This window comes from Notechis scutatus, chromosome 3 (assembly GCF_049901735.1).
Source record: "Notechis scutatus isolate UNSWTSFEM ecotype Mainland chromosome 3, rNotScu1.2, whole genome shotgun sequence".
Lineage (NCBI taxonomy): Eukaryota > Metazoa > Chordata > Lepidosauria > Squamata > Elapidae > Notechis > Notechis scutatus.
Genome location: NC_142011.1, coordinates 158,580,976 through 158,607,912, shown reverse-complemented (window position 1 = coordinate 158,607,912; position 26,937 = coordinate 158,580,976). Strand labels below are relative to the sequence as shown.

The 26,937-nt window shown below is 39.2% G+C and overlaps 1 protein-coding gene across 7 annotated transcripts in view; it reads left to right on the top strand.

Annotated features, from left to right (window-relative positions):
• RALBP1 (ralA binding protein 1) overlaps window positions 1–26,937 on the top strand; it is a 48,389-nt gene that overhangs the window by 8,381 nt on the left and 13,071 nt on the right. For 4 of the 7 annotated variants that reach the window (XM_026671922.2, XM_087961512.1, XM_087961510.1 and 1 more), the window contains exons 2-10: window positions 5,893–6,189; window positions 8,573–9,031; window positions 11,875–12,224; window positions 16,428–16,589; window positions 17,634–17,765; window positions 17,984–18,091; window positions 19,079–19,200; window positions 20,128–20,248; window positions 22,848–25,533. In XM_026671922.2, coding sequence (XP_026527707.2) covers window positions 5,946–6,189; window positions 8,573–9,031; window positions 11,875–12,224; window positions 16,428–16,589; window positions 17,634–17,765; window positions 17,984–18,091; window positions 19,079–19,200; window positions 20,128–20,248; window positions 22,848–23,126 — 1,977 coding nt within the window. In that variant the 5' untranslated portion in view covers window positions 5,893–5,945 and the 3' untranslated portion in view covers window positions 23,127–25,533. Of the gene's footprint in view, window positions 1–5,018; window positions 5,120–5,892; window positions 6,190–8,572; window positions 9,032–11,874; window positions 12,225–16,427; window positions 16,590–17,633; window positions 17,766–17,983; window positions 18,092–19,078; window positions 19,201–20,127; window positions 20,249–21,816; window positions 22,082–22,847; window positions 25,534–26,937 lie in introns of those variants that run through there. The other 3 variants (XM_087961511.1, XM_087961514.1, XM_087961515.1) reach the window with 3 other exon arrangements.

The following is a 26,937-nucleotide window of genomic DNA, read 5'->3' as shown; positions in this document are numbered from 1 at the left end:
CCTTTTTAAAAAATTCTTTGCTGGTAGACTGGTTTTTGGAATGGTGATTGTAAATTTGTTTGGAGGTGCCCCTGAGAGCCCATGTGGCCCGGGCTGGGGGGGGGCGGGAGTCAGTGTCTTACTCAACTCACTTTCTCCCAATCCGTTCTTATTGATTTGTGCTAACTGCGAAAACCGCGAGGCGCTTCTGCCCCTTTTCGGCGTCGGCAGCCATTTCAGACGTTTTGGGACAATTCTGCAGTTTGTCTCCAGGATTGTCCCTTGGGGGGGTACTGGCCATCTGGATTGAACCCCCTGTCCAATCACCAGAGCACCATGGCAGCTGTGAGACGCTTGAGACTGCCAAATTGATTTCGGTGCAGCCAGCACTGGCTTGCAAGCCTCTGATCTGTCAGGGCTTGTAGCAATTTTAAAGAGTCAGCCTTTTTTCCCCTTTTTGCTTTGACTCTTGCCTTAAATTGCAGAGCTGTGCTGAGCTCACCACTTCTGGGTCGCACTAGCCTCCTGAAGTGGTGGACAGCTGCTGTGACCAAAGCAGACAGCTTTAAATCAAATAAATTTTGTTTTTATTTTTCTTTTGCTCCTTTTTTCCTTTTCTCTCTCCCTGTCAGTGACAATTATTTTTGGTGGGCTCAAAATGGCCACCAGGGGAGCTGGCCAAGAATTATCAGCTCCTCAGCAGAGTAGGGAGAGAGCTGCAAGGGGATCAACTAAATCCAGGATTACTGGGCTGGAGGCAGCAGTTAGGATCAGAGCTAGGACCCTAGCCCCTAGGGTCCTCTGGGGCAGAGGATAGACAAAAAGCCCTAGGTAAGGAGTTTGATAAGGTAGTGAGAAACAGAGCCATCTCTCCTCTGCTCCCACAAGATGGCAGGCAGCAAGACCAATTGGCAGATAGACAATATTTGACTGCCTGATCTCCTGGTGGCTCAAGTACTCAGGATTTGCAGGGAAACCTCCAAATCAAGGCAAAAGCCATTCATAATAATTCTGACCCACCACAAGGATTTTTGATTGCTGCACCTGGAAGCCAAGCCTCCAGCAGAACCACACCTGTGCCTGAAAATTTAAAAAAAAAAAAGCCACCTTTACCCCTACAGTGGCTGGGTTGCGGCGTGAGGAGACCCACAGGCAAGAGATGCCATCTTTCATGAGAGCCTGGATCTCCCAAACAATTAGACAAGAATTTCAGGCTGAAGTCAACCAGCTGCGCCAGCTGCCTGGTTTGGACACCAACAGAGGCGTTCCTCAGGGGCAGGAGCAGGCTTCTGCAGAACAGCCAATCTACTTCAGAAATCGTTCTGCATCCCCTTCGGAAAGAAGCCAGTCTTATGTTTCCGAGAGGGACCTCCTTCCAGAGAGGGCTTTTTGGACAGGCAGTCGGAGGTAGCAGGTCCCCCCTCCTTTAAGGACCTTTTCCAGCTGGCTCTCTCCAAGACTCTGCTGGTTAAGGCTAAGAGCATGGCTCATCTTAAAAAAAGGGACAAGGTCACCCGGGATCTTCCCCCAGAGGGGGAGGATCAGGAAGGTTACCTATTCACTGAGAAAGCATCTGTGGTGGATGCTGTACCTGTGCCCCAGATGTTTATGAATGTGATTAAAAAGCAGTGGGAGTCCCCTGGGGGGTACACTCGCCCCAGTGGGTCTGAGTCTAACATATTTAATGGGTGGCTGCGGCAGCTGCAGGGTAGAATCCCACCTGAGGACCTCAGGGTGCATCAGGACTTAAATAAGATAATAGTCGCAGCTCAATTGACAGCTAATGCCACCCTCACATCAGCCAAAACTTCTTCCAGAGCCATGGCCTCATCTGTAACAGCATGTAGGCTCATCTGGCTAAGAAATTGGCAGATGGACGCCAGAAACAAATGGAAGCTGACGTTTGCTCCCTTCAAGGGAGAGTGGCTTTTTGGAAAGGCCCTGGATCCCTTTTTTTAAAAAAATGGAAATTAGGGAGAAGTGAAAATCCTGCCCTCCCAGGGGAGGCGTTTTGATTACAGTTCTCCACCCTACTACAGAAAGCCCTCCTTTAAACGGGGAAGCTGGGGCAAGCTTTCCCCATCAAAGTAGGCCCTTCTTCCAAAGATCCTCATTTGATAGACCGGCCTTTGCCACCAGAGGGCATCAGAGGTAAGATGACTGGAGGTCCTTTCGGGGTTCCAACAGACCTTTTAGATGCAACAAGTGACACCCAAGCCTCCTCTCCCATAGGGGTCCGTCTGGGACTGTTCTGGCCGAGGTGGGAACAGATCACAACAGATGCTTGGATCCTGACAACTTTATGGTCAGGTCTCTCTCGGGAGTTTATTTCCTCCCCCCCCAGTGCCTTTGTGTGCTGCCCCGTCTCAAGAGATCCCTCAAAAGAGGGATCTCATGGAATCGGCAATCCACCATCTTCTGGATGTTCAGGCCATCCAGCCGGTTCCTGGAGACCAAGAGAGACAGAGGTTCTATTCAATTTGGTTTGTGATTCTAAAGGCTGGGGTGGTGGTGGCAAGCAATCCTCAACTTGAAAGGGCTCAACAGCCATCTAATCTACTGAAGATTCAAGTTGCACTCCCTCCACTCTATCCTACAGGGCCTGCAGGAAGATTTTTTTGGCTTTGGTAGACCTGACAGAGGCCTACCTCCCATGTGCCCATAGACCCCAACACCATCAGTTCCTGAGGTTTTGCTATGGCGGCCACCATTTTCAATACAGGGCTCTCCCGTTCAGCCTGTCATCAGCCCCATGGACTTTTGCCAAGCTCCTGGCGGCCGGAGCGGCATGCCTCAGATCCTTACCCATAAGAATCCTATGTTATTTGGACGACATCCTGATAGCATCCTCTTCCAGACCCCAGGCAGAGGAGGATATGATCTCGGCAATCAGGATCCTTCGAGAGTATGGGTTCTCAATAAACCTGGACAAATGCCGCCTAGTACCATCAAACCTTCTCTTGCATTTGGGGACTATCATAGACACCTTAACCGGCCAGGTCTTTCTCTCACAGGAGCGTTGAGACAGTATAAGGGACGTCACATCACAGATCCTGTCTGACAGAGAGGCACCTATCATCTTGCTGTCTCAACTTTTCGGCAAGATGATATTGTGCATCAGGATCGTCCCAGGGCCCACTTCCTGCCCGAACCCTGTAGTGGGTCCTGCTCCCCTACCAGAAGGCGGGCAGGGGCGACTTACTAAGGAGGGTTCATGTCCCCTTGCTGGTTCTTCATTCTCTCCATTGGTGGCATTCCCGAGCCATGGATCAGGGTTGCTTGTACAGGGAGCCCCAGAGGATTACCATCACCACCGACACCAGTCTGTATGGTTGGGGGGAGCCCACCTGGGACTCCAGGTTAGGTGGTCACAGGAGGAGCTTGCCCACAACATAAATTGGCTAGAGCTCCGGGCTGCCCGCTTAACTCTCAAGGATCTAAGGCAGGAGGTGATGGGGAGACAGGTTTTTCTCCTCGCAGACAATGTGGCCACCAAAGCCCACATAAACCAGCAAGGGGGCACTCACTCCAGATCTCTAATGCAGGACGCAACTTGGTTGTGCAGGTGGGCGGAGAGACACCTGTTGTCCCTGTGAGCAGAAAACATCTCGGGAGTTTCCAATGTGCAAGCAGACTGGTTGAGCAGGCCCACAGTCGACCAGTCGGAATGGCGACTACATCCCAGTCTGTTCCAGGAGATGACGGAACAGTTCAGCCATCCGATTTTGCATCTCCAGAGAACTCACAGCTCCCGAGGTTCTTTGCACGGTTCCCAGCACCGGGAGCAGAAGAGGTCAATGCTGTCCGGTGCAGGTGGCCCCAAGGGCTATTCTGTGCCTTCCCCCCTTCCCCTGATTCTGGGAACAATCAGAAACGTACTGACAGAAAGGGTGGAGGTTCTGTTGGTAGCCCCTTACTGGCCCAGGCACCCATGGTTCGCCTACCTGGTGGGCCAGTCAGTCACCAGACACTGGAGAATTCCCCTGCATAGGACCTCCCTCAGCCAGGGCCCGATTGAGCACCCAGATCCAGCCTGGTTTTGGTTGACTGTCTAGCGCTTGAGCAGGTGCTCTTGAAACAGGAGAAGTTTTCCAGAAGGGTCCTTCAGACCATCCAGGAGGCCAGAAGTCCTTCCACAACCAGGATATACGACGCATCATGGAGGATTTTCTGCAGCTGGTGTGCCAGTCACCTATTGGAACCTACTGCTGTGTCTGTGGCAAATGTGTTAGAGTACCTGCAGGATGGGTTGGACAGAAGTCTCGCCCCCAGTACCTTGAAGAGACAGGTGGTTGCCTTGGCCTCGGTTTTTTCGGTCAAGGACTCAACCACTCTGGTCCAACACCCCTGGGTGAAAACCTTCCTTAGGGGAGCCACTAATTTGAAGCCACCGGTGGTCCACTGTTTCCCCACCTGGGATTAGCCTAGGGTCCTGCAGGCACTGACTTCTCCCCCATTTGAATCCTTGCGTGAAGTCCGTCTTCGCCTACTCATGTGCAAGGTGTCATTCTTAGTGACCATTATTTCAGCCAGGCGTATCTCGGAGTTGGTGGCCTTATCCATCAGAAAGGGCCTGTGCATTTTCCATGCAGACAGGGTGGTTCTGCGGTTGGACCCTACCTTTCTGCCCAGGGTGAACTCCTTATTCCATCGCTCACAGGAGTTGATTTTGTCTGACTTCTATCCAGGGCCTACCCTTGCACTGGAGAGAAAATGGGACACGTTGGACGTTAGTAGGGCCCTCCGTATATACATCAAAAGGACCTCCTCTTTTAGGAGGACTGAAGCCCTGTTCGTTTCGTTTCAGTCGTCAACTTTGGGTCGCATGGGTCGCTGGCTTAGAGCCTGTATTGCGAAGGCCTATGAGTTACTGGCTCTTCCTCTGCCCAGGAGAATCACTGCACACTCAACCAGGAATGCGGCGACCACTGCAGCCTGGGCAATGCAGGCTTCAGTTCTGGACTTTTGTAGAGCTGCGACTTGGTCATCTGTGACCCCATTCATAAGACAATATAAAATTGACTCCTTTGCCTCAGCAGAGGTGTCCTTTGGAAGACGAGTCCTGCAGGACGTTCATGTAGAAGTGGGGACCTCCGACCAATCCAATTCTCTCCCATAGCACAGCCATCAGCCAGCTTTGGTATGTCCCATCCTGGATTCTCCCTTTGGCTCAATGGAGAAGGGGCGTTGGTCCTACCTGTACGCTTCTTCTTGGGGAGCCGAAGTGAGAAGAATCCAGTCCCACCCTATATTCTGTCTGGTCGGAGTAGGGAGGAAATGTTTTTTCCTCTCAGTATCAAATAGGCTATTTGTTAGAGGATGAGGAGGAGCTGGATTCGCTTCGATGTCGTTCAGAACTGGGAACTGTTACTAGGGGGTCTGTCCTCAGTTTTTCAACTCAGTCTGCAGAGCTTTGAGACTAGAGACTACCCATCTTGGATTCTCCCTTTGGCTCCCCGAGAAGAAGTGTTCAGGTAGGACCAACGCCCCTTATAGCCCACACTATAAATGTGTCTTGTGAAGTCCAATTTTGCAGCCTGCCAACAAATCCCCAACTGGTTCTGTTCCCAGCAGGAAATCTTTCTGATTAGGGTCATCCCATAGCAAAGCAAGGTCATTTCATGGCTTTCCATCATTATCATGTGCAGGCTGCCGTTGTGGTTCAAAGAACAAATCTATGTGAAATTCCAAAATATGGAAAGAAAATATCACAGCCTTATACCAATCAGGATATTATATGAATATGCTGTCTACAAACTGAATTTCTGGTGCTTAGAGTGATAATTAAATTGCAATTGTCTATATTTGCAGCTTGATGCAAGTACTACCATGAGTCCTTTGGCCCATGTAGCCCTGCAAACATTTTTGTCCCTGAGAATCTTTGGAGGGTTTCAACTTGTGTTTTTGTTGCAGGAGTAATGGACAGGTAACAGGATACTATTCTGCTGTGGTGCCAGAGAGTAAGAATGACAGAGTGCTTCCTGCCCCCCACAAGCAGCCCCAGCGAACACCGCAGGGTAGAGCATGGTGGAAGCCTGGCCAGGACCCCAAGCTCTGAAGAAATCAGCCCAACCAAATTCCCTGGCTTATATCGCACGAGTGAGCCTTCGCCCCCCCATGACAGCCTCCACGAGCCTCCTGATATTGTGTCTGATGATGAGAAAGAACATGGGAAGAAGAAAGGGAAATTTAAGAAAAAGGAGAAGAGAAGTAGGTCACTTTAAGAAAAACCGTATGCTATCAGTGTGCGTTGTCTTTTTTTTTTTATGAACAATTTTCTTTGTCAAATGTTCTTTGTCCTTTATTTATTACTTCACTTTGAGTGTTAATGATATCCATGTTTTAAAATAACCAGCTGTTCTTTAAGCATGAAGAAATTCATAACATATATTTTGTGGAACTTTAACCAGGACAAGCCCTGGCTTCTTTTCAGTTGTCAGTCTCTATAAACGTCTGTAAAATGGAAAAACTTTCATAGCTTTTAAGTGAAAAGTATTTCCATGTGGGAATACGTAATACGATGTCCTCTCAAAATAATACCTTTCATCCCTTTGTATGCTAATGGCTAGTTTTATATATATCAAAGAACCAAATGTTCTGTTAATTTTAAATGGCTATAGTGGTTTTAATTTTGTTAATTTTAAATGGCTATAATATCATTTTTATTAATTAGCAGTCCATTATTAGCATTTTCTGAAGTACGAAAACAACTTTGAATATTGAAACATTGAAAAAGATTTTTTAATCTGTTTTCTGATTATGTCATTTAAGAAATATATAGAATTTGAGATTGTAGAGAACAATTGTGTATATCTTTTTTTTTTAACGAATAATCAAAGCTTACTTCTACGGAAATTTAATTAGTATTGCATCCTAAGGTTGTACTTCTTTGTTGTTGATATTGCCACTTTGGGGCTCATACTTTGTAACTAGAATCTATTGTAGTTACTAGTATATTGTAGAACATTTGATAGGATTCTGGCACAACAGTTTGAAAATATGTACTGTATGTGTTTAAAAGTTATAATTTTTATTTTCATCTAGTTGCATCATGCATCCCAGTTCTCTAAAAAGAGTTTTTATTCAAGGTTTAGGAATATAGAAAAACCATAGTATAGTAGACTTCGGTACAACATATTTCACGTACAAGAGACCAGCTTATCCTGATGATCTAAGTCATTTGTGCAATGATATAATCATTCAGATAACATAAATCACTACATTGACATTGCTGTCTGATTTAATGTCAGTCAGGAATAATGGATCTCACTCTCCATGGTTAGTACATTAAATTGAGGTTTCACTGCACATCAATTGTATTGTAAATTCCACTGGTACACTAATTATTCGTATCAAATTTTGCAGCCTGAAATATTTAATTGCGTTCAGCCTTTTCCTTGTTTTTTCCTTATATCGGTGTTTCTCAAACCTGTGTAAATTACTGAAAATTGGGTAAAAGTGGTGTTTTTTTAGGTAACCACAGAGGCCTATTACCCAATCATAACAGGGACATTTAAATTAATTTACAATGTTTTTCCTACATTGAGTAAAAAAGGACTTCCTGATAAGTAGTTTGAGAAGCATTGCCTTTATATTGTAGCATTTGTGTCGCAATTAATTGTAGGCGTATGTGTTTGTTTAAAACTGATTTTTCTATTCCTACCTAGAGTAGGGTTAGTTATAGAGGAGGTATCAGTTATTAGACACCTATGCATGTATTTCACAGACCGTAAAGAATTTGGTAATTCAGTTTGGTAAGAGCTACGTTTGTTTTACGGCTGTGGAATTAGAATCACATGTGCAGTTTGTATAACCTATTTGAGCAAGAATAGTTTTTAAAGAGACAGGATGGTTGAGATGGCTTTGCCAACTGAATTGAAAAGTAAACTTTCTTTTTGGAGAATGGGCCCAAGCATATTGATATATATTCTAGAACACCTGGTTTAATATTTGAAAAAGAAAGAAAAAATAAGTGATTGAAAGAGTTAAGTTGGAATTATATTCTTTGCAATTTTCAACAACTGTTTTTAAATGTGCTTGTAAAGTACTGATTTAGGATCATGACAATTCTAGTAGTGCAGGGATACAGAGATTTAAAAAAAAACTGTTTCCCCCATTCCTTAATTTTTTTAAAAATCAATTAAGAGCTGAAAATAACATTGGCATTATCTTTTTAAGATTTTAAACTGAGGAGATCATGTGTGATTTATACTGGCCATTACTCGATACATCAGTTTTGGATTCACTTTGATACAAGATTTTATTCTTTGATGAAGTTCTTAGCCTGATGCCATTAGACTCAAGTGGGATGTTTTTAGAATTATCAAACAATTGCATTGCTATTAATTATAAATTCAGATTGCACATAGCAACAAAACTCCACGTGTACTAGTCAGTAAATAATCAAGAGATGAACTGATCTGATTTTTCTCAGAAAGGAAAATGTGCAAAACTCCTAATTATTTGACTTGTTTAGTTCTGCAGAACAAAGTGTATGTTTTAAATAATAGCACATTAGAGTTCATCACTAGCTTTTTTTTCTAACACAAAGCTTAAACACCTAGTTTTATTTCTGTTCTTCCTCTCCCAACAGCGGAAGGTTATGCAGCTTTTCAGGAAGATAGCTCAGGGGATGAAGCTGAAAGTCCTTCTAAGCTAAAACGCTCTAAAGGGATTCATGTTTTTAAGAAGCCAAGTTTCTCCAAAAAGAAGGAAAAAGACTTTAAGATAAAAGAAAAACCCAAAGATGAAAAGCATAAAGATGACAAGCACAAGGAAGAGAAGCATAAAGAGAAGAAATCAAAAGACTTGACAGCAGCAGATGTTGTTAAACAATGGAAAGAGAAGAAGAAAAAGAAAAAAACAGTTCAGGAGGTAGAAATGCCACCAGTGGATATTCCCAGGTACCGGCCTGTGTTTGGAGTCCCTTTGAATGATGCAGCAGAAAGGACCATGTTGTATGATGGCATCCGTCTACCAGCAGTGTTCCGGGAATGTATAGATTATGTAGAAAAATACGGCATGAAATGCGAAGGCATCTACAGAGTGTCAGGTATAGTGGCTCACCTGAAGGTAGATTTCATGTGCCTGTTGAGATTTTGCTGCTTCATGGTTTTTTTTTTAAATTCCATAATATTTCTGCTTTAGGACGCTTCCCTAAATGAAAAAGGGTTTATACATATCTGAGATTACTGTTAGTTCTGACTTAATTGTGATTGGAGGAATCACAAATGTGTTTATATATTTTAAAAAGTTTCAGTGGCTTATTTAATAGATGTATTTTGAAAGTTAGCTTGGTTAACCATGATGGTAAAGAATTCATTGCCAGGGTTGCTTTCGAATTCCAAACAGCATTGTTTGCCATCTGCCACCTTTGAAAAGTGCAATTCAGATTTTTAAATTGGCACTTGCCACCTGCATTGGTTATTTTACTCTGGATGTCAATAGGATGGTGTTGGTTTAATTACTTCAGAGTTAGTATAGTAATGTGCAGTTCATGATGAGGTACTGTAGCTCATTTATAGTGTGTGTGTGTGTGTCTTCCATCCAGAAAGTTCCATGCAAAACAATATAAAGGCCAATAGCGTAAATATATAGAGGAAGTTTCTTGTATTTTTAAATAAGTTTTCTATCCTGTGGCTGCTAGGGTCTATCCTTGAGGTTGTTTGCCTGGGACCAACATATGTGAAGGAGCCCATTTCCTGGCTATGCTCATAGTTATGATTTTGCTGGTTACTGTGTAATATTTTTTATAGATGTATTTGTTTTTCTTTTAAGACTGTTAGCTACCCAAAGTCATTTAATTATTGAGGGGTGTGCAGCTATATAAATTGACTAAATAAATAAATATTTTGATTTATACAGGATAAGAAGGTACAGTGCTAATAAGTAGTGATTTATCAAGAACTTAAGCAGCCAGAGAACAGTTCATTAATTTTTGTCTTCTTCCTACACTTTGGTTTTGATGGAATTCCTTCTCATTAGTAGGTGTCCTCAAACCAGAGAAAGTGCCAAGCAGCAGTTTAACAAATTTTAGCTAAGATTTGAAGAAAATATCCTGGTAGTAATGTCAAGTAATGTTAGCATTCATAGTACTTGTGTAACTTTGACTCACTAAAAATTTACAGTGGTTTGAGTGAGTCATTTAGTTGCACAGCTATGCTTTAAATTGCCAATGCCAATTGTGAGAGACATGATGCCAGCAATATTCATGTAATGCAGAAGCAGAGAATAAAGACAAAACTGCACTGAAAATAAATATTTTGCAAGTACAGTATCTTATATGCTCTTACACCGGAGTATCACAGATACGAATGTCACTATCACTGAGTGGGATACTGTGTGTCCAGTGCTTAGAAAAAGGATAGGACTGGTTGGGAGAATGATTGGTCTTTTAGGATAGCAGTTTATATGCTGTCTGAGCATAGCAGAAAGCATGATTCTCTCAGTAATAACTAAGTGTTGCTCTGTATCTAGGCTTGAAGAAAAATTCATATAAGAATCAGGAAGTACATGAGCAGAAATTCAAATGACATAAGCCAATTGGTTTGATTATAATAACCTTTCAGTTAAGCCCATAAAAGTTAGTAAACTGCTAAGAGTCTAGACTCTAGAACAGGGGTGCCAAACTCAATTTCATTGAGGGCCACATCAGGGTTGTGTTTGACCTCGGACCGGGGAGGCGTGGCTGGGGATGTGTGGCCAGCTCAACATCACTCGTTTCGAGGGCGCCTATGGTGGCCTGAGTGCTTTGCCAGCAAAAGTGGGCTCCCGAGCTTCGTTTTCGGCTGTGAACGGCCTCTTGCAACCCTTTGCCAGTGAAAACAGAGCTCGGGAGGATTGCATGTGGCCCCCCCGAGCTCTATTTTTGCTGACAGAGGCACTACAGGCCGATCCTTTGCTGTTTCCAAGGCGGCTCTGCGGGCCAGATCTAAGCACCTTGCGGGCCAGATCTGGCCCTGAGCCCATGCTCTAGAGCAGGGGTGTCCAACCTTGGCAACTTTAAGACTTGTGGACTTCAACTCCCAGAATTCCTCAGCCAGCTTTGCTGGCTGAGGAATTCTGGGAGTTGAAGTCCACAAGTCTTAAAGTTGCCAAGGTTGGACACCCCTGCTCTAGAACCTTTGAAAAGGATTAAAGTGATCTGATCCCTCCCTCTCTGCTAGCCGCCCATATTATTATACAGGTCATAGAGGAAAAAGAGACCGGCAACTGATATGTGCAGAGAATATTCTAGCGTAGTTTCTAATTTAAAGGAATGGAGAGAACTCTGAAATTCCAACAAATTATCATCCTGTCTCTCTCTATTTTCCTCCTGCCTTTTTTTGTCAATGAGAGGTCTTTCTTCCATTCCACTTTTTTTATTTGCCCTCCACTCTCAGTCCTGGTATATCATTGTTATATGTGATTTGCCCCCAGGAATTAGTTATCTCCAGAAGAAAGATAGGATGGAAAATAGGATAGGAGTATTGTTCAGGAGGACTAGAAGATCTTTAAATAGCAGCTAAAGAGAGAATCCTGTAAGCCAAGTGGTATTACGGAGTGTGTTTCTCTGAATTTTGGTAGGATTTAGGGTTTTGGGCCATTTAAAGGGGAATCACAGTTTTGTGCTATCTTTTATGGATAGAATTGCTGCTGAAATAGCTAGGTTCAAATTCCCCTCTAACCATTTTTCTTAGGAAGAGATTCCGGTTCAGTCATTCTCTCTCACTTTAGCCTATCTCATAGATTGTTCCTATGAGAACATTAGAGGGAGCACCGTGTGAATCCTTTGGAGTTCTCAGATAAAAAGTGAAATGAACAAGTGATACCGTAGATTGAGATGACAGAAAAATATTGAACTATAATTCTTTTTTATTCTCAAAGGATTTAAAAATCATTCTAAATATTTTTAAGGAATTAAATCAAAGGTGGATGAGTTAAAAGCAGCATATGACCGAGAAGAGTCTCCTAACCTAGAGGACTATGAGCCCAACACAGTAGCTAGCTTGTTGAAACAATACCTGCGTGAACTTCCTGAAAACCTGCTTACCAAAGAGCTGATGCCTTGCTTTGAAGATGCTTGTGGGAAGAGCTTGGAGTCCGAGAAAAGGCAGGAATGCCAGCGCCTCCTGAAAGAGCTACCAGAATGTAACTTTCTCTTGATTTCTTGGCTGATTGTGCATATGGACCATGTCATTGCAAAGGAGCTAGAAACAAAAATGAATATCCAAAACATTTCTATTGTGCTCAGTCCAACTGTCCAGGTATGTGTGCTAGCCAGCTGTTATTTAAAACTATTTTCAAATATATTTCTGGAAGTCACCTTATGACGTATTGCATGGGGTTATGTATATTTACTCTGTAGAGAAAAGGTGTGCTACTGTCCAAAACAGAAATATACTTACAGAGCGCATGCTTCAAATGGAACTTACCAAGTGTGCTAAGCCACAGATGATCTTGCAGGGACTTCAGATTTTTAGAGGACTTCTGCTTCACAAAGCTGAATTTATTCTATGCTTCCAGTTCTCAGTTCTTAGAATTTAATATGGCCCTTACCTTATGGATACAAAATATTTTTTAACATTTTAAGAAAACTTTGATATCAGAAACATTGTGATTGGTATCTTGCAGCTGGTTTGGTTGGAACTATAAGGTAACTACTTTCTCTTATTTATATATTTTTTGAAACATGAGGCCATACAGGGGTGTTACTGTTAAGACATCTGGCAAGACATTGCTAAATAATTAACTCATAATTAAAATGGACTTTCAGTTGGCATTTGATTCCGAATTTGTGCTGTGGATTGAAGATATAGAAGTCTCTGCTTTTCATATGCCACCAGAAATCCCAGCTTAAGTCATTTTGGAGTGTGCTTAGATATCTTTAGCACCAAATCCATATTGGATATAGTATTCAAAAGCAGAAGATTAAAACTTAATTACATCAGTTTTTAATGAGTTAGATGCATTATGTATATTAGGTGATTAGTACAAACAAAATGCCATATAGAGTGCCTAAGTGTATGGCAACTTTTATATGGTTTAGTGAAACAAACTATTAATTGAATTCATATATTTTAGTCCTTCTATCTTGAATGAGTACTTCATTTAAGATAGATAAGATTAAATTGTATAACAATTGAAAGTTTAGTTTGGTGGCAGGCATTTCGCATCTTACCTGCGCTTAAATTAGCATGAAGGAATACATTAATATAAAAGTTGGTACATATTTCTCTATCCAAGAATTTGAAGAGAAGGTGTCCTATGGATTTGCCAATTAAAAAGGATTTTATTTGGGAAGAAGGAAATCATGTAATCTTAAAGGGTGAGGAGAGCTAATACATTTGTTTGTAACTGTTGGAAGATACTTATTTATTTTTTTCTCTCTCTTATTTTCCTGCACTTTTTCTTTTTTCTATTTTTTTCTGTTGATCTTTTATCTGTATTCAAATCTCTAATAAAATTATATATAAAAATAGAATTTATAGATTGTTGAGGATAAAGAGAGTATATTTTTATTATTTTTATTAAGATCCTGTATTTAGATATAAAGATATCCACAGATTTTAACAAACTACTTGTAATCTGGATGCAGTAAAGAAAAACAAGGAAGTTGTTTTGTATAACAATTGGTAACAATTGTGGTAATAATATTCAAATTTATCCCTGAAATCCAGAGATTCAAATAAGAGTAATTCAAAACATTTGAATTAAAGAGGAACTCTGAATGAACCAACAAAAGGAGCATCCACAATATAATGCAGATGTGCGTGTTGATGTTTTACTGTAGGATTGCAGTTAAACAGTTCCTATTCTTATGTTAAATTTATTACTTAATTAAAACATTTATATAACTACTCATAACCATCTCTGGGTGGTTCCCAATCACAAGTTAAAGCAACATACAAAAACATATTAAAGTTATAAAACTTAAACACATTAAAATATTAAAATAGTCACAAGTCCTTGCCTGAGTGGGAAGTTGCAGGAACTGCAACTTGTAGTTTTACTACTTATTACTAAATGTTACCAGACCAATCAATGGAATCTCTACAGTATCTTCTAAGTGAAATCGTGAAATCAATTCTAAGTGTTTTTGCAATTATTGTCAATAGTTTTAAAATTATGACAAAAAAATGAAGTAATTTGAATGATATTTGTTCAAATATGTTCCATTATGCTCAATATAACTTATAATTAGATCAGGGTGGACTCTAGGTGTTGTATTTCTTTGATATGACTCATTATTGGTGAGGTCTCCTACGCATAAAGATTAGTTAAATTGCTCATACCTTTATTCAGCACTTACACTCTACTCCACCTTTGTTTTTAACAGGGTCACCTTAAATGAGTGCAACATGTTCATTCATATGCTCTTCACTCTGGTTATTTGACTAGAGTTTCAGTATTATGAAACTGAATTCAGGGCTTTTTGGAATTTGGACATTTTCCAGCTATTAAACATAGCAACATTAAAAAGTGGTTAAGAGTTAAATACCACGCAGTAGATATTTTTAGCATCTTTATAGCCAATATTGTTACATTTTAAGACAGCTGAGAAGTAATAGAACATAGCTGAGGATCATCATTGAAGTATTTTATGGTGGGAAAAGAGTTAAAATACGTATTTAAAGCAATTGCCATGTTAATTTATAAATACATAATACAATATTTCTAGACTTTTAAAGCAAGGTTACATTAAAAAAGTAAACAGAAGATTTTGCAATGACTGAATCAGTTTGCCAACTTGAAATGTGATTGCTCTTAACCAGATTTAGTTTGAATCCAGATTTACAAACAATCATTTGAACCTGGTTCAGTCAGGTTAATCATAGTTAATATTATTAAGTGGGTGGTTTTTTAAAAAAAATGGGTGGCAAGGCAAGCTACAAAGAAGCAAAAGTAGAAACAGAAATCCTGTTTGGCTGGATAGAAGTATAGGGTCTCTTGCTTGAGCAAGTGGTTGAATAAGAAGGCTTCCAAAGTCCCTTCTGACTCTGTCCTTCTGCTTTTTGAGACTGGCATGGTGTTTGCATGGTACTCTTAAGAAGACTATAGCACAGTTTTTCTCAACTGATACTCGGGATATATCCAACAAAGCAGGAGTGTTGAAAAGATTGCTGCTCCAAATTAGTAAGGGCTGCCGTGCAGAGGACAATCATTCAGTCTCATCTTTGGTCATATCACAGACCGTGTCCCATATCACATGGACCAGTGGTCACCAACCGGTGGGCCACAGCCCTATTTTGGTGGGCCGCAGAGAAATATCACCCCCAGAGCACCCTCCCAAAGCAATTAATCCAGGCTGTGCCAGAAACACAAGGCTGCGCCGCCCACATGGCCTGAGGGAACCCTCCCCGCCCACTCACTCCTTACCCGGTAAACTTGCCTGCTAAATTGCTATTTTTCCTTTTTCCGACCATCAGCTGTTCTGCTGTGCTGGGAAATTTAGATTAGCTAGGAAGCAGGAAATGATTGGATTTCTTAATTTCTAGCTAGTCTTTAAATCTTTGGCTCTGCTTTTAAGCACAGCTGAACCTCCCTTAATTATTCAGTGCAGACTCACGGCAAGTAATTTTGATAGACTGAGCTAGCTGATGGCAGATAGATAGATCGCTGAATGATTCTGTGAGCAACTCAATCTGCCTGCCTGCTTTGCCTGATTTTGGGTAAAAGTTACTCTTTTTTTTATAAAAAAATTCAATATGTTGTGAGTTAATTTTGTGAGTTTGCTCGCTAGAAAATTGTATGAGTTTGCTTGCAAGCAAAGTTTATGTGACAGACTGAGCTAACCAATGGCAGATAGATTTCTGAATGAATATGTGATTCTGTGAGCAACTCAATCTGCCTGCCTGCTTTGCCTGATTTTGGGTAAAAGTTGCTCTTTTTTAATAAAAAATTCAATATTTATATAAATATTTATAATATTTACATACAAGCCATGACCAGCCAGTCACATGACCACCAAGCCACACCCACAAATTAGGCCACACCCACAGAACCGGTTAGTGGTCCCTGGGATTTAAAATTATGAGTTTGGTGGTCCCTGAAGTCCAAAAGGTTGGCAACCCCTGACATGGACATTTCACGTCATTCTCCATTACAAAATGGGAAAATGTGTTGAGGACAGGTGCACTTAGAAAAAACTATTGTTATTCACACAGATAGGTCAAGTTCTTTATAAGGCTCACACAGTTTTAGCAGCTGTCTCCTGTTGTTTTGGGGGCATAGTTGTGTGCACACAGCCATTTCTGCTGGGACTCGCCATATGGCTGTGGTGCAGGGCAGCTTCCTAAGCATTTCTAAAGCCTTGCAAAAGATCCAGTTGCTTTAATCAACTAACGCAATGTTTCCCCATCTTGACAACTTGAAAACATAATACCATAAGTGTGTTTAGGAAGGAATGTTTTATTATTTTACAAGAGTCTACTCAGTGAATGGCAATACTTCTAACTGTCTCTTCTCAGATCAGCAACCGTGTCCTTTATGTGTTTTTCACTCACGTACAAGAATTCTTTGGAAATGTGGTCCTCAAGCCAGTAACAAAGCCTCTTCGTTGGTCTAACATGGCAACCATGCCAGCATTGCCAGAAACACAGGACAACATTAAAGAAGAGATCCGAAGACAGGTTGGTCATATTTGAATGATTAGAACTTTCTAAAAGTTTGATTGAGGGAATTATTTCCAATCTTTTTATCACTGATTTATGGCCCTTTTAATTGAGCAAAGTGCTAGATTTATTGTATGATGGTGAAGGAGAAAAAAAAAACTCCCAGCTTTTAGATTTAATTGAAGAGCTTACACTTACACTTTAAGTAGCCTGGATATTTTAAATTAAGGCTTAAATATATAATTTTCTCTTACATACTGTCCTCATTTAAGATTTAATTCTCTCTTCTGCGTGGAGTATCTTAATTTTTTTCAATTTTTTATTATTTTGTAAATTGAGATCAAATCTCACAACGTTGCAACAAATGGCCTAATTTTCAGATTTCGGGTCTAATTAAAATATGATATATATGAACTAACTTAGTACCTCCAGTAGTAGACAGAAAATGATCTTCAGGAAATTTGACTTGCTAACTTAAATTGACATATTCCATTTGTGGAAAAATAGTTAGAACTCACTTATCATCTGCCTTGTACAATGGCTGTTCATAGTTACAGTAGTGATAAGAAAAACAATTTCATGATCCAGGCATGTATTTTTACAAACTTCACAATCATGTGTTGCCATTACAATTGGTTAGTACACATCCTCTGCCTACCCGTTTTTATTTATTTATTGTTGTTTTTTTTCTCCCCTCACAGAGTGGAGAGGTTGGACAGGAAAGGATTATAAGAGAGTAAGCAGGCACAATTAGCAGGAATGTGCTAGAACTGGCTATTTACCTAGTGTGCTCACAGCCCCTGAATGTGATAGGTGCTAGTGCATTCCATTTGATTGTATTGTGTGCCTACTTATAATAATTTCTCTCCAGTGAATGTAAATAAAACTTTAACTCCATTCTTGCAATCACCAGCGCCATAGTGAACATTCCAAAGGGAGTGGGGGAAAGGGAAAGCTGATGTGAGCACAATCACAATCATGTGTGTCCACTTAGGAATTGGGTTGCTGTCACAATAATGGTATCTAAGACTTTAATAATGTGCTTGTTTTTTTTAAAATTAGGAGTTTCTCTTGAATTGTTTGCACCGAGATCTTCAGGTAGGGATTAAAGATTTATCCAAAGAAGAAAGGTTATGGGAAGTGCAGAGGATTTTGACAGCTCTGAAAAGGAAGCTAAGAGAAGCTAAAAGACAAGTAAGTTTGTGCTTTTCTCATTCGACCACCATCTGCCTTATCAAAATGAGTGATTAATTTGATCTGCAAATGCTGCTTTAGGAAACGTGAGCTAACATAGGTAGTTTTCCAATGTTGTTGTAGGTAAAAACCCTGCAGAAGGTGCAGTTTAAATATTGTTGTATGTTAACGTGTGACCCTTTGAATCGAGTCATTAGTCAAGATTTTTTTCAATACAGGAATGTGAAACAAAAATTGCCCGAGAAATTGCTAGTCTTTCAAAGGAGGATGTTTCCAAAGAAGAAATGAATGAAAATGAAGAAGTTATAAATATTTTGCTGGCTCAGGTAAACAAATACTTTCTTTAAAGTATTTTTATTCTTAATGTTTAACCTACACACTGGAAAATAAATTGAGGAGAATTGACCGAAAAAGATAATTTCTTCTTACAGACTCTGTGTGTGTGTTTTTATGAGTGAAGTGACAGATAGCTATCAAGTATAATGCAAATTCTAAGTGTCCCGAGGGACTTGATGAAGTTTTTGTGGTTGACACAGAAAGTAGCTGATCTGGAATCTCTGGGAATCAGTGTTGAAATCAGTAACAGCATTTGTGTTTTACCGCTGACTTATAAGTGAAAAAGCTGATTCTTGTATGTAAATCTGAACAATTGTGAATTCAGAATTTCAAGACCTTTTGAAATAATAAATTGGTTGCACTGATTGAACTCCTTATGGAATAGCATCTCACCATCCCTGCTAGTTCTTCACCACCCTGCAATAGAAGTGCCTCCTATTTTTCTGTTTTCCTTAACCTCCTGTTCTTCCTGCTTTCCAAACCCAGTCCCTGCAATGCTGCAGCAAACAGCCGCAATTCCTTCCCAGGTTTTCCAGATGTAATGGGTCACAAACCATTATCACAATGTCACAAACTTCCTCATTTAGGATTCCTATGTGCTTCAATTTTTCATAGTTTGAGAGCTGCCAAGAGATATTTAGGAAATGAAAATAAAACTACACAAGAAGAGACCCTGTATTATAGTTTCGTGCAGTGTGTAACAACTAGAAAAAAGAGCTGTTTTTGTACAATCTGTTGCAATAAATGTCTCACTCTAGAAAAATATATTGGGAAGCAGATGAGGGTATTATATGTATAGTGGGCATTGTATTTTCCTTCATCCCTCCAGAACAACCCAATCTTCTTTATTGCATATTTTCTACTTAGCTACATAAGAAGCTAGGTTTTATGACTATTGCCAAGAAAAAAATGTCCTGAATCAAGATTGGTTTATCATTTCAGTAAAATTGCTCATATAATTTAATTACATTTGATAGGAGAATGAGATTTTGACAGAACAGGAAGAACTGCTAACAATGGAACAGTTTTTACGTCGACAAATTGCATCTGAAAAAGAGGAAATTGATCGTCTCCGAGCAGAAATAGCAGAAATTCAAAGGTAACCCAGTTTCTGTTTGAGAATTAACCGGTGGGTGGAAATTGCAAGTCAGCTAGTTAAACATTAGAAGAAAATTCCTTACAGAGCAGGCTCTGGCTGGTAGTGACTGCTAGAAAATTCCTTACAGAGCAGGCTCTGGCTGGTAGTGACTGTCTAAGGAAGTGGTGGATTCTCTTTTCTTGAAACGGACTAAAACCAAACCTGGAAAGTTATTTTTTAGGGAATGTTGCAGCATAGCCTTTTCCGTCTTGGTACCTTTCACATATATTGGGATTACAAGCCTGAGGCCAAGGTCCTTTTGTGTGGAAGTTCTAAGAGTCGTAGTAGCACCAATAATATCTGGAGGATATCCAGTTGGTTAAAGTTATTACAGTAGCATATTATGGATCCTGAAAGGAACCAGGGCTCAGTCTAAGTGATCTCCATGGTCCTTTCCAGCCAAAATTCTGTGATGCTAAACTTACTGAATTTAAATAGTATTTTAAACATTCTTTCACCGGAACAATTACAATAGGCTGAAAAACAGCTTCCAGAGCAGTAACTATATTGAATTCTACTGTACAGTGCAATATTAATGCAATATCAGGGGGTTTCAATTCAGTTGTATAGAATGTGAAGGATGTGTGTTTGTGTTTTATTTTTATAGTTATAATGTACACTGAAGATGGCATTTAATTTCGTTGTAAGAGGTGCAGTGACAATAAAGTAAAATTTTCCTTTCCTTTCTTCCATCACAATTAAACCTTTCTAAATCTACTCTTGTAATAATTTTTTATGCCACTTTGTAATTCTTCTCCATGAGCATTTATATTCATTAAATTGTGTTTTGGAGTATATTCATTGTGTGTGAATGAATGTGCTTGAAAAATGTATAGCAAACCAAGCTAAAAAGGATAGTTGTTACAAAATTTATACTTGCACATCTAGTCGTCAGCATGGTCGCAGTGAAACCGAAGAATATTCTTCTGAAAGTGAGAGTGAGAGTGAAGATGAAGAAGAGTTACAGATTATCTTAGAAGATTTGCAACGGCAGAATGAAGAACTAGAGGTGAGATGCTTTCTGTGCAGTAGATATTCACTGAGTTCTTTATTCAGGCATGGAAATATGTGATGCAACATATGACAAAAGAGAAAAATTCAACTAAATATGAAGAATTTTGTAAAATTAAGTTACTTACCTATGGAATAGCATAGCTTAGAAAGTAGCAGATCCTCCTTTAGTTAGAGGTCATTACCAGATGCTGTAACAGCACCTTTCCCACTTTGTCAGTGGGTTGGATTAGATGAGTTTTTTGGTAAATTTTCAAATGTATTGTTCTGTGGCCAGTGTGTGGAACATAATATTCTCTCTTGATATATCAAGGCAGGCCATTCATCTATCCTGACCAGACCTAGCTCTGTATTATGATACTAAGCTTGGTTAGATGGAACTTTCCCAAGTTTACCTGGAGATAATATGGACCCGATCAGGGACCTTATGCATGCCAAATATGTGCTCTACCACTGAATGTTGGTTCTCTGTGTGCAGTATAGAAGCAAAAATTTCTGGTGAAATTTTTTACTCATTACTTTGGAGTACAGTCTGCTGAATTCCCTAATTTAAGACTAAGTAGTCTTATATACAATTTGCATTGTTCTCGTCACTTTTGCGTATCCTTTTCTAGTTAATTTAAATCCTTAGGAATTGGAAATGAAAGAATTAGAAACAATGTTGAAGGAATGTATAATACTTAGGTTAACATTACACTGTTTATTAAGCAGGCAAGATTTATTTTTGTTAAAATATTATGAATAAATAGTTTGAGTTAAGAAATCTTCAATGGATTCCATTCAATCTTATATGTGAAGATGTGGGATTATCTTCCTGCCTCTCCCTCTATCTGTAGATTTGCAGGGCAGAAACACTTGTATCAGGGTGCGAAACAAGTTTGATTAGCAGTTGCTTCTGTAAGCGGACTGTTAAATGCAAAGTAGCATCAACAGTTTTCAGGATCAAACCATTGTGGATAATTTAAAAAGAGAGAGAGAAAATAATAGGAAAAACTATGGGATTTTGTTATGCTAGCAGATTTTAACTGAATGAGCACTAGTGGTAGAACAAAGAGAGAAATGATGTTTTTAAGTGTTGAGTAAAAACTGATTTTTTTACATTTACTCAAACAGTAAAACATGACATTTTAAAAATGGGGGAAATGGTCAGTTGAAACTAAAGCACTGAACTGTATTATTTTCATGTAAATATAGCAAATCAATTGTTCATAATTTAGACATTATTATGTTTGCTCTGATGCAATCATTTTATAAATTAAAAAAGCTATGAGTTAATGTGAATGTGACATTTGGACGGATACTTGATGGAAAAGCTCACCACTAAGACTAAGGTTGGCTCCTGCAATACTTTCCAAGGAGTTTATTATTTTATTTAAGAAACAAATATATATTTCTCAGCATTCTGGCTTTGAAATTCTCATTTTAAAATCAGTACTATTGCTGAGGAATGAAATGTAACAACAAAACAAAAATAATTGAATGAGTATGACAATCTTTTTAAATTTGTGCCAGCCTGTTTTCCATGCTGCCGTTTTCTTTCATGTAAGCTTTTTTTTTTAAAAAAAGGACATTGTGGAAGGGGAAAAAATGCCAACACTGATCCATGTTACCCATGCAGGAAGTTTCATCAGATATCTGTGGGTTTCCTGGTTAACCTTCTCATTGAAAAAGTTTTCCTGTCTTTCCAATAAAGGCATTCCATGTTGCTTCTCTACTGTTTAATAAACGCTTCCAGTTAGATGAAATACAGAATATTGTTCAGACAAAGGTTTCCTGTTTCAGTTAAAACATATAACTGAAATAATTCTTTTCTTTGATTCTTAGAATAGATCAAGTGTCACAAAAAACCTGAACGGCTGCCCAGAAATAAACTCTGTAATTTAACTTCTTAAAATTGGCAGCAAAAGCAGTACATAGAGATACATAATACAGAAAAGCAAGGACCCCCACTTTGTAGAATGCTTAATTTTTTTTCAGCAGTCTTTACTACAGCCTGAAAAACTGATCAACATTATTGCCTCGTTATTATAGCTGAAAAGAAAGCTAAGGAAGAAAGATATAACTAGGCTTTTGCAGTTTGCAGGTGTGCTTTTACAAGTCTTAAGAGTCAACCCCTCTGAACTCAGTAAAACTTGGGGTTGACATGGATGCGACAGTGAACGCTTGTGAGTTAATGGCTAAGGTGTGATGTGTACTGGGCAACCACTTCATATCCTATTACTCACATCTCTCTTCACCTATGTGGAGTGATAAATCCCCCAATAAAAATGAAAATAAAAATTTCTAAGGGCATTTAAAAAATGAATACATATGAATAAATAATTAACAGTTCCCAAGACCTATGAGGCAGGCTGGGGGAAGGAGGTGCATATTTTATGTTGCCTTTGAATCTGCCATTGTAAATTGCTCATTTCTGCTAGGGCTGGATTTTCCAAGGGCCTCCTTTCTTGTTTTGTTCTGCCTGATGAGACCACGCTTGTCTCCCTTCCAAGAGAGAGCTGCAGTGAGGAGTACCTTATTAATGATTCATTAGTTCCATCAGTAGCTGGCTGTGTATAAAGCTGAAGTGACCCTTTTTCCCCTTTTGCTGGATCAAGGTTAAGAATAACCATCTGAACCAAGCGATTCACGAGGAGCGCGAGGCCATCATTGAACTGCGAGTACAGCTTCGCCTCTTGCAGATGCAGCGAGCCAAAACGGAGCAGCAGGTGCAGGAAGAGGAAGAGCTTGAGAAACGAGGGGGCCCCTTGCAGCAGCAGCCGCCCCTGCCAAGAGACAGTGTCCCAGAGACAAAAGCTATGAAAGAGCAGCCAAAGGCAATCCAAGAGTCAGTAAAGCCATCTCCAAGCAAGGACAGAAAAGAAACTCCAATTTAATTGGATTTGGATTCTTGCCTGTGCAAAGCCAGGACTGTGCAACTTACTGTAAATCTATGGCCTGTACATTCTGTAAATATTTTTTTCTTTTACATTCTGGGGATATTTTGTCCCCGTCCTATATGTGGCTTCTGCCTATCAGGCTCAGGTTACTTGGAAAGATAAAGCAGAGAGACATATCGCAGGAAGGGGGCAGCTCTCTAGTTACTCAGCCTTGTCAGACATTAGCTTTGGCTGATCTTTGAGAATTGAGGGGATGATGGTACATTTTAGAATGATTACATACTCACTCTGAAGCAGACTTTCAAATTCTCTCATGCATTATCTGTCCAAGGGCTACTTCATACGAGATATTTCATTGCACGGATGTAGGAAAAAGTACATACTCTGCTGGGCATATACCAATATGTCTGGTAATTCTTGACCACCAGAAATTTCAGGTAGAGAAGGTTGCAATAGAGGGACATATTCTCTCCCCAAAAAAAAAAATTCTCTCCCATTTGGTTATCTTTCTGGCCACATGTGCAGATGACCATGTTTCTCTCTGACCAGCACTGAAACCAACAGGTTAGCAGAAGAGGGAGAACACTGCACGACCCCTCTCTGTGCCATTTAGGGGTAGTCTGGTTTAAAAGAAAGTTTGGTAAGAAGCATTTCCACTCTGGTCTTGAAAAGGAACTTGCTCTTAGCATAGAAATGGCTTTTATGAAGTTATTTACGGCTGATACATCTCATCAGTGCAGTTGTCGGTTAAGTGTTTGTAGAGAAGCCACACTTAGCACAGAAAAATAGATGTTTGCAAGTATGTTCCACAATGGTCGGTACTTTTCTGTGTGGGGGTAAAGTAACTGTATAAAAAGTGGCCGTTGGTTAAGAATGGGGAGATCTAATCCATGTCCCATTCATTTATTTGCTTTGTAATTTTTTTGCTCTCATTCCTCATAATTGTTTTTATTCACTCTTACTTGTGCCTTTCAGTAACAAAGGAGCTTTACAAAATAGATGTGCCCAAAACAGTGGAAGATCATCAAAACTTTAGTATTATGTAACATGTTTTCATCTGACTTTTTAAAAGCTTTAAGAAAGTACATGTAAAATTAAGCTGAAAAGATTGATAAGCACATATCCACAAATCCACTATGAATTCTTGAACCCCATCAATGCAGTAATATGTAAAATTGATTCCTAGAATTGCCAATTAATTAGGAATAAGAAGGGAAGCATTTTGTAGGTTTTATAGCAAACTTCATAATGCTGACCTTTTTTTCTTTCTTTTGATAAAGAAATTAATGTTGATTATCAAGATCCCATGATTTAGAAAAAAGAGTTGGTGATTTTGGTTGCACTCTTTGATGGATTGAGAGCATTTTGAAGTACAGTGCAACACAAGTGTGCAAGCCTCCATCAGGATTTTGGAACTGAGATTAATGATAATCTCAGCCATTTTAGTGGGTTTGAAAGAAGTATTACATTCAGAAAGGGCTTCATAATTGTTGTAGAACTTGTACCAGTTTTTGGTACACATTTGAAAAGTGTGTTGTAAGTGCTTTGGTGGGCCTCTCAAGCACAATGCAATGGAGGGAAGGTGGTCCATCTCCAAACTCTTTTTGGCATTTTCTAAAAGGCAATAGGGGAACGTATTGTGACCCTTGTGTGCTTAAAAGAGGGTGATTCCAATAAACAAAAAAGCAGGTAATACATACCCATAAATTTGTGATGGAAATGTTTAGCTGCCTTATGCTTAATTAGTTACCATTGCCAGCAGTGAATTCTTACAATAAATTGTGGCTTCAGAGTCACATCATTTTAAAATCCCAATTCAGTTTGAAGTGGTTGATGTTAATTGAACTCTATAGGGTGCTTGTAGCTTATTTAGTTTCTGTCTGTAATATTTATTTTTTATGTGGTGGGTGGACTTTTTTGTTTTTCGTTTTGCCTATTGCACTGTTGTGAATCCTTGGCCATGATTTAATGTTTGTACAAATGGCACTGAGATGCATTCTAAAGATCGACTTTTTTAAAACCTTAAAGAAAATTTATGGAGGGTGGTTAAATGACAGTTATAGGTAGATTTTTTTTTTTTTGCCTGTTACATACATTTTATATTTCTGACAGTATTTAAACCTTTTTGTTTTGAATTCATACTAATTTCTATTAAATTGTCAAATTTTTATAATCAATGTTCATCAAATATTTTGATATTGGCTAATTTTTGTTTGTCAAGAACATGTTAATCAAGAAAATAAATTTAACAGCCATGTGCTATAATGGTTTTATTGAATTAAAAATGTTAAGATTCACCAATAAATTCTCTGGCCCACATTGAAAACCCTGATGTGGAAATAACCAACTGAACCTATGAAAAATGTTTGTATTAAATAAATGCAATTCTACAGAAAAACCAAAAGGACAGATTACTAATTGTGTGTCTTTCTGATTCGCATTTCTGGATTGTATGATTCTTCAGTCTAATCAAGAATCAGAATCAACTCTCTCTGGCAGAAAATTGTTAACTAATGAGGGAAAGCAGTTGAAAAAAAAATCCTCTTGGGATACAAACTACTACCTGTTGGCAAATTTGAAAGTTTTGAGTGCAAAGCATTTCTGGAATGTTCACAACAACCTGATTTGAACTTAATTCATTGTAAGCTCAAACTGTTCTTAATTCCAAATGTTTTTATCCACCCAAATGAAGAGAAAGCAGCTCAGCAATGAGACCTACATTTCTATTCATTCCTACTTCTTTCATTTATGAATTTTCTGTAGATTAGTAGATGTGAAGTTTACCTATCTATGCTGCAAAGTCATATGCCCTGCTGCTTGCTTCTGCGACCCTAAACTGTATTTGTTGTCTGACAGCAGAATCTGAATTTTCCCCATTTCAAATTTTGATGTGCTTCTTTCATCATAGCAGAATGTGCTGGAAGAGAACACAATCTTGTTGCTGTTTGGCAACTCCATGTTTTCATTAGGGACTTATTATAGCAGGGAAAATAATTATTTTCCCCATGTCATTCTTCAGTGTATTCAGTGTTCCAACTCTGTTTTAAGCAGGTATTAGCTAAGCAAATGTTTACTGTTTTTAAAGGAAGGAGTCATATGCTTATCCGATTCTTAAGTATCTTTTCCCACAGACTGAAGAAAGGAAATGAAATTGGTATGTTTCATATATAATGCTGCACAAGAAAAATACCAACATACATAAGTATTGTTCAAGTTCCATTGGTTCAAAAACAAAATTGGAAGCAAAGATTAAATATATGCTATATGACAATACAGGTCTGATTAGAATGCTGCACATTGTTGTAAATTAAGCTTGCTTACAATTGCCACATATCCACTCTTGCTGATGGTCCTTCTGTTCCAATTTGAGAAGAAGCCATGAAACTTGCAAACAATTTTTGTTTACATTTTTTTTTAAAAAAAAATCAAAAATATACATATGGTCATAAGGCCAGCTCCCAAGAAACTCATGTTCTGCTAACTCTTCAAAAAAGGAACCATAGCAGGGAGGAATAGCAATTTCAAAACTAGAAGATAGAGGTTAAAATATTTGTTTGAATGCATTCATTAAAAAAATGCCAGTCCAAACTGTAAGTTACATAAAAGGAAACCTGCTTCAGAAGAATCACGATTTCTGCAGGGGAATTGTTTTGCTGAAATGTTTTAAGGATGTGGATGAAATGATTTAGAAAAGTAAAGATTCCTGAAGACTAGGTACTCATGAGTCAAATGTTATGACAGAGTAAATGCAATAAAGAATATAAATGGACTATATTTTCACAACAGATATTGCAAAAATGAGGTTCAG